This window comes from Brassica napus, chromosome C3 (assembly GCF_020379485.1).
Source record: "Brassica napus cultivar Da-Ae chromosome C3, Da-Ae, whole genome shotgun sequence".
NCBI lineage: Eukaryota > Viridiplantae > Streptophyta > Magnoliopsida > Brassicales > Brassicaceae > Brassica > Brassica napus.
The window spans coordinates 21,969,991-21,980,132 of NC_063446.1; the positions used below are offsets into that span (position 1 = coordinate 21,969,991).

Genomic DNA, 10,142 nt, shown 5'->3' on the forward strand with positions numbered 1-10,142 from the left:
GAGTGAAGCGTGATCTTATTAACATAGAGAATAGGTTTATATACAACATTGGAAGCAGACTGATAAGGAAAGCTATAATTACAGAGAATATACAATCTCTAGCATATCATATGAAATATCTTCTTTATACTTCAGTCAATCATTTAGTGTTTGCCGATGACTCCTTGTTCTTTACCTTGGCTACCCCCAAGAATGGTAGAGCAATAAAGAAGATACTCAACAACATGAATCAATATCAGGACAGGCAGTTAACCTCTCCAAGTCTTCGTTAACTTTCGGGAGTCGAGTTACAGATCGTGTTAAGACACAAATTAGACACTTACTAGGAATCCATAACGAAGGTGAAGGAGAAAAATATCTTGGTATATCCGAACAGTTTGGGAGGAAAAAATCAGAGATGTTTCAGCATGTAACAGAAAAAGTACGGTCAAAAACACAAGGATGGCATCAAAAAAAAAATTATCGCCAGGAGGTAAAGAAGTACTAATAAAGTCTATTGCTACTGCTATGCCGGTGTATCCGATGAATGTTTTCAAATTGCCTAAGAATGTAAGTGACTGACATCAACAACATTCTTGCAAAATTCTGGTGGGGAAAAGGAGATGAAACAAATGGAATGCATTGGTTTGCATGGAACAGAATGAGTATCCCAAAAAAAGGTGGAATGGGAATCAAAGATACTGAAAAAGTGAAAAATTCAATAATGCATTACTTGGGAAACAAGTATGGAGAATACTTGAGAAGCCAAACTGTTTGATGGCAATATTCTCAATCTCAAAAGACGATTTCTTCTGACATATCCACATTATATATATATATATATATATATATGTTGTGGATTGCAATGAAGAACACTCCAGTAAAGTTTCTAATCTGTCTCATTGCATAGTTAGTTTAGTTAGGCTTTGGTCGTTTGGTGGATGTGGTTGAGATGAGAAGCCGTCATCACACTCTTAGAACAGAAATCCAAAAGAGATAAGAAGACAAGCTTATAGAACCGTTTATTAAAATAAAAATGATCGATTTATGATCTTGTTTATATAACCATTTAAAAATCATACCATAAGCCATATATTATTTACCAGAGATCACAGAAATATACTAAAGATCAGTTACAAAAACAAAAGAACTCATATACTAAAGATCAGTTTCATCTCAGCAGAACTACACACTGCAATACATTTATTAGAACCATACAGAAACAGCAGATCATTTTGAAACCAAACCAGGAAAGTGGACCCATCTGCGTGAAAGCCAAAGTAGTTGAGGAAGCAGAGTAATGATGTTCAGTAGGTCAGAGAGACAATAGGTGATGGTTAGAACAGATAGGGTATGGAGATAGATGCTTTGTTCATTAGGGAAGAGAGAATGATATGCCTATTTGTTCACAAACCAAAAGGCATATAACGAGGGACATGAGAAGATGTAACAAGTTAAGGTAGTTGCTAGAACTTATTGTTGGCTTGGTTAGATAAAACATAAAAAGTCTTTGTGTTCGCTTGATATTTTAGTCTAAAGTCTAGAACTAGAAGTATGGGTAAGGAGTGGAGAAAACATAGATTACCATGATGTTTTTATTGTATAAATATGTGATATGAGATGTTGTGTAATGTATGGGAAAAAATCTGTTTCTCCGTTACTTCATTCTAAGCTTTCTAAGTCTTAAAAACGTTTTCCCTTATTCTTGAACAAGAACACAGAAACAGAGTGAACAACAAATTGATGAGAAAGGCCTGCAATTTTCTGCAGTTTACAACACGGTATCAGAGCCCCTGCTGATCCTTGGAGCCTTGTTGAACAGGACGGAATATACTCTTAAGCATAACCATACCAAAGCTGTACACGTCAGGTTTAGCCGACTGATTAATACAGTGTCGGCTAAGTCTGATGTTTATAGCTTTGGGATGGCTATGCTTAAGAGTATATTCCGTTACAGAGCAGAAAATTATCAATCACACCGTGGCGTGGCGGTAGTTTTCTCGGCTTTGTAAGACTAACTAACTATTCGTATCATTACAATATTGATATCTTTTCTAATGACAAGTCTCATTAAAAACGAACGCATTAGGTATATTTGTAATATAACATGCATGCATCATGGAATGAACCCAACTGCCTCTTAACAAAGGCATACAGTATCGTCCAGTGTTTGAAAAATTTGAAATGATTCTGAACAGAAACTTAGCGTAGTAATGTGGTTGAGAAAAATTAGACTATCCTGCTTTTTAACAGTACGACCAACGGGTCGGTTCTTGGTCTGTTCCCAGCTTCATCTCCGACACAGTAAAGTCCAATCTGTATGCATACAATGGACTTGGTTGTATCGTGTACATGATAAAGTTGAGGATAAACCAGCATGGACTTGTTGGTGGTAATGCTCAAAAGCAGGACGGCAGAAATTAATCGACCACAAGAACATAACTATTACAACGCTAAGCTTCTCAGCGACATCAAATCGTCTCTTCTGTTAAGATTTTTTTCACTTAATTAGTTAAAAGTTATCTCCATTACCATTACTTTCCTCAGTAGATAATGGTCTGTTTTGTCATATTTTTCTTCACATCATGTTTGCATAAAGTTTTGCAAATATATGTGATTATATATAGTTGAATGGTCTTTAAGTGGATTTGTGAAATGCCTAAATCAAGTATATAACACAGGGATGACTTTCCACATTATAATATGTTGTGGAGTGAAATGAAGAACACTCCACTAAAGCTCGTTCTCATACGTCTATCAAAGCATTGGTTGTGGATCCTCCTTTCATCTTCAATCTCATGGAAGATCTTTCACTAAAGTTTCTTGTCTGTCTCATTGCATAGTTAGGCTTTGGTCGTTTGGTGGATGTGGTTGAGATGAGAAGCCGTCATCACTCAGCTCTTAGAACCGAAATATAAAAGAGATAAGGAGACAAGCTTATAGAACCGTTTATTAAAGATAAAAAATCCATCTATGATCTTGTTTATATAACCATTTAAAAAATCATCATGCACAAAGGCAGAAGTTATTTGTCGCTTCCACAAATGGTGCTAAATTCCATAAACGAGAATCCTTCTGTTGCTATATAGACTTTAGCACCATTGTGGAGGCGACAAATAACTTCATTTGGATCCAACGAACTCGGCCGAGGTGGTTTCAGTATCGTTTACAAGGTAACAAATTATAGAATCTATCTTTGTTCAAACCTACTGTAACCAGTTAAAATGTGGGAAAAGGGCATTTTTAGACCCCAACAATTTACGTCGTGCCTTTTTATACCCAAACAAAACATAAGTGCGAAATCATTCCTGAACTGAGATTTTTTTAAAAATTTCGACCCAAACTTGACTCCGTAACATGAAATTCTACCTTAACTAACTTATTGTTAGTCAACCGTTAGACCATGCTTAGTCGGATAAAGAAAAAGTGTCGATTTCAACCCGTACAATTTCGGTCATGCCTTTTCAGACCTGGACAATGAGTAAGTGTGATTTCATACCCAAACTGAATAATAATTTGAATTTCATACCCAAACTTTAATATTAACATAAAAAAATTACTTTGACTAACGTTTGGTTAGTCAATCGACGTCGTTTTAACTAAACTAATTAAAAAACACTCACTAAGACTCGAAAACACACCTAGAGAAGCACTAAACTGAGCATTAAACCACTGGACTAAGACAAGTTTTGTAAAATCTACATATATACTAAATTATATAGGTACCAAAACGAGTAAAGAAATCACTAGCTTCTTCTTCCTCTGGCTATCTCTCTCGGTTGCCAATTTCAGAAGTTTCAGTCTTTAGTCTTTAGGAAGTTCTATTTTTTATAGTAATGAACATTTTAAAATCGCATGAGAAAGTAATGTTGGGAGCCAAAAATAGTAGCTCCGGCTACAACACGTAGACAAGAGCGGATATTAGTTTCTTCATCTAAAAATGAATTAGCATGAACTGAGGCATTATCAAGCCCAAGAAATCGAATCCATTTGATCAGGGATCGATCCGCGATGAATCCGTGAGCAAACCTAGTATCGAGAAGTAGAAAAACAATGGTGTAACATGAAATAGCGCGGATTGGCGAACAAGACAAAGATATAAGTCAGTATATATGTAAATATGGCAAAAGTTTCCGACTTGATGGCAAAGCGTTCGTTTAATTCACTTGCCTGTCGTGGGTTCGGCCCTCCAAATGACGGAATTTTATTATTTTAGCTAAAACGACGTCGTTTTAACTCTTTCTCGACACGTCATCTATGCCTAGACACTGACTCGCTCAAAAATGACGGTTAATTAACCAAAGATTAGTTAAACTAAGAGTAGTTTTTTTATGAAATTCAAACTATCGTTCAGTTCGGGTATGGAATTCAAATTATTGTTCAGTTTGGATATGAAATTGCACTCTTATTGTTCAGGTCTAAAAATGCATGACCGAAGTTGTATGGGTTGAAATCGACATTTTTTCTTTATCCGACTAAGCATGGTTTAACGGTTGACTAACGATAACTAACGATAAGTTAGTCAAGGTAGGATTTCATGTTACGGAGTCAAGTTTGGGTCGAAATTTTTTAAAAAATCTCAGTTCAGGAATGATTTTGCACTTATGTTTTGTTTAAGTCTAAAAAGGCACGACGTAAATTGTTGGGATGCCATTTTCCGTTAAAACGTATACACTGAAGATGTTGATTCGTTTGATATATTTATTACATATCAGAAAAACTTAAACAAGGCATGGAGAAATGATTTGGGTTACAAAGGTTATCATAGCTCACAAGCAACATGCGACGACCGTACTTCCTCTTCAGTCTTCAGGACTAAGCTGGAGCTTATTAAATGACCTTTCTGCCCATGTGTTTGTATTGTAGAGCACGTGCTTGTCAAGTGCATACCCAGGTTTGCAAACGTACTCCACAATGTAATCCGCGACTACACAAGGGATCTCATGGCGTATGAACTCCTGTACCCAGAGGTCATCACGCGGCATCCCAGGGCTTATCAACGCAAAATCAGTGTTCTGATTCAAGAAACGCGTGTAAGGCGGTGCAGTTGCTAGTATGGTACCATCCCCAGCTTTCACAGCTCGCTTCAATGTATCCTGATCAGAGTGAGAGACAAAAATTAAAAACATCCAAGAACCAAGAACAAACGTTTTCCTCTAGTGTTCAACGTTTTCCTCTAGTGTTCAACTCTGTCAGTATTGTGGTGTTACTTACCAATGAAGGGATGGCACAGTCGCCATATACAACAATGCGCAGACCATGTAAAGCACCATGTCCTGTTTGCTCCTTGACGAGCCGCCATTTCCTTGGGGACTCCAGGCTTATTGAACCGTCAGCGCTAAGACCAGTACCGTGCCATTCATAAGGCTCCTCTGGTAGTAGTTTTCCAGCTTCCTTTGAATCAGCCACATAATCAGTCTTCAGAATCCAACTGCATTAAGCAAAGTGATGAGTAAAAGATGTAAAGAAACAGTTCCTATCAAAATAAAATCTAGCAAACTGTTTGAAAATCCTTATGAAAAGGGCTTAGTGTGGTGTTCTACACGATAAAGAGGATGTATGGGGCTGAAGAGATCAATAAACAAGGTGATTTTTTAGGATTAATTTGTACCTTCCAGAAGCAGCAGCAGCGAAGAACTTTTCAGTCCTACGGATTTCAGGAGCAATGAAGTGTGTAGCTTGATAAGACCACTGATGAGAATCCCTGCAACATTTGCCATTTAAAAGCCTAAGGATCTTCTGATACACCTTTCTCTGGACCTTAGGACCACTGACTATAAAATGCTTGGGTTCCTGTAAAGCTTTTTTACTAGAACTAAGCTGCTTAGACTCTTTAACTGCCTTTGTACCCGTTTTAGCAGTCTTTGCAGCTTTCTTTTTTGGGCTTTTGTCCCTACCGGGTCCAGATTTGTTATCCAGTGCAGTGCTCTCCTTCTCTTCTGCAGAGTTGTCCTCCTCTACGTCTTTCATCACAGTGTCGGATGCTTTAGCCCCACGTTCCTTTTTAGATTTTTTAGACTTCTTCACACTTGATGTTCCTACTTCAACTGTAGAAGAACTTTCTTTCTCTCCACTGTGAAGGCCACTTCTTTCTACAGCAGGCTCCTTTCTGTTTTTACGTTTATTCTTAGGAACCTCCAATTGCATTGCAGCATTACTTAGATCCTTCGCTGCTGTCTCCTTTCTAGTTAATGGTTTCCTCGCAACTGGGCTTTGGGCTCCATCAGAACTGACATCCTCAGGTTTCTTATCCACTGCTGCATTCTCTTTCACTTCTGCAGAGTCAATCCCCGTATCATTCATCACAGTATCGTTTGCTTCAGTCTCATCATCAGTTTTAGATTTTTTTGTCTTTTTGACAGTAGCCTTTTCAACTTCGACTGCAGAAGAACTTCTTTTCTTCCCACTTTGAAGCCTGGTTTTTCCAACAGTGGCCTTCTTTCTGAATTTACCATTATCCTTATCAACCCCTGGTTGCACTGCAGCACCGCTTGGATCCTTAGTTTCAGCTTCAGTACTTACAAATGTTTCTCCAGCAGCTGCGCTTTGGTCTCCACAAGAACTGACCTTCCCAAGTTTATTATCCAATACTGTAATATCTTCCATCACAGTACCGTTTGCTTTGGCATCATCTTCTTTTCTAGATTTTTTGGTCTTCTTGACACCAGAATCTGCTACTTCAGCCCTAGACGAACTTCCTTTCTTCTCACTTTGAAGGCTGTTGTTACCTACATTAGCCTCCCTCGTGCGTTTACTTTTACTCTTACTGATCTCTAACTGTAATGCACCACCACTTGGATCTGTAGTTTGAACATCAGCAAGCTCTGATTCTAGCATTTTAATTTCCACCTCTGCACCAGCTTCCTCCGGGGTCTTAGCCTGCTGCTTATCAGAGTCAATTCTCTCAAGGGCTTCAGTCTCTGAGACACTACCTTTCGCTATTTCTGGTACAGCCTCAGCATTAAGGACTGAACTTGATATCTCTTTCTGATTGCCATTATCTGTCGCCAGCTCCGAAACGTTTCCTTTGATTAGACCATCAGTGTGCTCGTCCTTTGGGGTAGGTTCGCTCAAGTAAATAGATCCCTTTTGGCTTATGGGGTTCTTTTTCCTGCCTCTGGTGCCTAGACTCTTTCTTGGCGGCTCTGTTTCTACAGGAGAGGTGCTAGATCTCATCATCACAGGCTCCGTTACGGATCTTTCATCTAATGCACCCTTCAAAATCTCTGCAGTCCAAGTATCAGCTTCCTTTAACACAACACTTGAACTGCATAGCCTAGTTGCTGAGTCACTCGCATCCAACTTGTGTGCAACTTCCTTAACTCCAGTGTTGTCATTGATGTCTGGCACAACCCAAACGTTTTGTTTTGGTGAGCCTGATCTTGGTTCCTGCAACAAGCTATTCCCCACCATTGGCTCAACCGATGATCTCTCCCGTATTTCATCCGGTGCACATTTCGAGATGGTATTCTCCGCAGTTGACATAGCAGGTGGTGAACCTTTGCTACTGACAGAACCATCTGTAAGTTTCACCTGAGGCAACAACGGAGTGGACTTCTCGCTGTGCAACTTATCAGTCTTATTAAGATCCTCAGAGAGTGTCGTTTTTTCCACGGAAGAACCTGACTTTGATGCAGAGATATTAAAGGCAGTCAAAGCTTTTAGGGCCCTGTCATCCATTCTTAAGGTATCGTTTTGGCAACTTGACTCGTTTCCCAAGGTACTTGTTTCTGGTGTTCTCTGAAGCGTTTTCCTTGAATAAGTGGCTAGAGAAGAATGCCTTCTGATACTCATGTTAACAGGTGTTGAGTCATCAGTCTCCATTTCGCCCATCCCTCTCTCAGAAGTCTTGTTGGCTGGAACAGGGGACGCATAACTAGAAGCATTCTGAAATGTGCCTGCGCTCTGCTGAGCAGTAACTGGATCAGTAGAGACCGTGGCTTCCATCTTCTTCGGAGTTAACCAATCCTCTTTGAACATATTGCATCGTGATGAACCACCCGGTTCGTCTAAATTTGACTGAACAACCGGGATATCTTTTCCTCTAGACTTCGATATTTCAACTGCAGCCACAGCGCCGACCCTAAGACCAAGAGGACTGGTGTTTGCACGCTTCGCAGAGGCATTTTCAGCTTCGTCCTCAGAATCTCGAGCTGAAGCCTCCATCATCTCCAGCTCATAGCCACTGAGAAAAGAGAAAATGGTCAGCTTATATATAGTAGGTGTATTTGTTTCTCGTGTTTACATAACAAGCTGCTGAACAGTAACTTACAAATCAAACTGAAATGAGCATGGGACCTTTTTTTTTTTTTTTTTTTTTTTTGAAACACTGTGAGCATGGGACCATAAACTATTTTTTTGTGATGAACAAGAGACTATGCCAACTTTGTAATTGCGATTATGGGATAGAGATAAATGTGTTGAAAATTTACCTTATCTCGTAGTCAACCTCAGGAAGGAGCTTCCAATTCTTTAAGCTGAAAATAAGAAAAACATAATGTAAGAATCTTCATCGCCATTCACCAACCAAAAAAAAGGAAAAATTAAGAAGAAAACTCATGAATGTCTCTCACCAGTCCTCTAACCACCGGTGGTTCACTAGCTTAATCCTCTTCATCCGCTTAGCTAGCTCATACTTTTCTCCTGAGAAAAAAAAAAAGACTCCAATCAAATGTTTATTCCCCACTTCACCCAATGTCTGTCAGTGACTTACCCTCAAACTTGTAGCATATAAGATGGGTTACTCGGTTAGCAACCAAGGGCTTCGAGAACTGTCCACCCATCAACTCAACCATTGTCTAGAGACAAAGAAAAAGAAAACAAATTTCTTAAGGCTCAGTAAAAGAACACCATAGCCCAAATAACAAAGGTGAGAAGAAGCACACACCATGATGTCTTCTCTATCTTGACGTTGGTACCCAGTCAAGCACACAATGAAGCTTTTGGCACCGGGAATCCCATTCAAATCTCTAAGAGGCCTATACAGAACCTGCCAAATTATTCAATAAAATGTAAGATAAACCCTTCAATAACTGAAATTTTCTTGTTTTCAGAACTAAACACAGAGAGAGAGAGAGAGACTGACCGAATGTGCATCAATAAGCATTCCAGCGTCGAAGCTGTGATGAACCCACGAACCAGTGACAACCACTTTCCCACTGCTTCGAGCAGCAACACAAACCGGATCATCCTAATGAGATATATCCCCCAAAAAAGATTAGAACTTTGCCAACAACACAGGATAGTTAATAGAGAACTTAAAGACTTACATAAACAAGCTTGTCCACAATGAGGTGAGTATACTCTTGACTGTATTGGCCAACATCAACACCACCACCACTCATAAGCTTGGATCGTATCTGTAGTGAAATGGATCAGCGAATCAAAAAAATCTAGAATCGTTTCACTAAAGAAGTGAGATTTCGACAAGAGAATCGATCAGAAACACTGAAATTGAAAACCCATCGGTAGAGATCGAGGAATTACCGTGTTCCCATCGGCTGGATTGAATCCAACGAGAGCGAACCGAACACCTGAGAACGTCTTCGAAGGAAGACCCGACTCCATCATCTCTTTCTTTGCCCTGTGTGAAATTAGAGTTTCAGGGTGGAGAAATTGAAGATAGGATTGAACACAGACTTGGGATTTGCAGAGAGAGCGTCTCGGGGAAGATTTAATTTTGGGAATTTTTTTGCTTGAAAACGATTCGGCGGGAGAAAGCAAAATTCGCGACGCTACACTAGTGGGTTTGTATTGGGCTTTGTTATATACCTATTATGCTTTTTAGGCCCAATATTTTTCTTGTTTCTTTTTTACATCCTTTTACCCCAATCGAGTTAATTGTCACACCTGTTAATTGTCATAAGAACATAGCTGACCAAAAAGTGGCTCAATCCTTTAAAGTTGATGACTTTGTTCAATATAAAACCGACCTCAACGCATTTAATTTAAAATTTTTATTAGTTAAGATTTTTCAAAATTAATTGAAAATTGAGTAAGTACCTTTTCGAGGCAAAAGTAAAATATTATTATGCTTTTAGTTTTTGTTTGTGTAATAGTATTAGGTCCAAAATTTATATATACATAGCTTTTTTAGAAGTTAATTTTCTTCTCATTCATACTCACATCAATAGAATAACTAATTCTTATTATGCTTTTAGTTT

General features: G+C 38.8%; 1 protein-coding gene across 1 annotated transcript; it reads right to left on the reverse strand.

Annotated features, from left to right (window-relative positions):
- Positions 1–4,606: 4,606 nt before the first annotated feature.
- LOC106388806 (BRCT domain-containing protein At4g02110-like) lies at positions 4,607–9,680 on the reverse strand. The gene is made up of 10 exons (XM_013828954.3): positions 9,466–9,680; positions 9,249–9,338; positions 9,065–9,169; positions 8,867–8,968; positions 8,693–8,777; positions 8,553–8,622; positions 8,412–8,456; positions 5,591–8,164; positions 5,194–5,410; positions 4,607–5,075 (listed from the first exon to the last, which is right to left on the reverse strand). The coding sequence occupies exons 1-10, from the start codon at positions 9,547–9,549 to the stop codon at positions 4,782–4,784; spliced, it is 3,666 nt and encodes a 1,221-aa protein (XP_013684408.1). The 5' UTR covers positions 9,550–9,680; the 3' UTR covers positions 4,607–4,781.
- Between the last annotated feature and the right edge of the window lie 462 nt (positions 9,681–10,142).

Bases quoted from the DNA above. Each gene is read 5' to 3' on its own strand.
- LOC106388806 (XM_013828954.3), bottom strand. From the start codon at position 9,549: ATGATGGAGTCGGGTCTTCCTTCGAAGACGTTCTCAGGTGTTCGGTTC. The intron at 8,778-8,866 runs GTGTGTGCTTCT...CTTTGTCTCTAG, and splicing joins AAGATAGAGAAGACATCATG to ACAATGGTTGAGTTGATGGG. The intron at 8,457-8,552 runs GTGAGAGACATT...TCTTATTTTCAG, and splicing joins CACCGGTGGTTAGAGGACTG to CTTAAAGAATTGGAAGCTCC.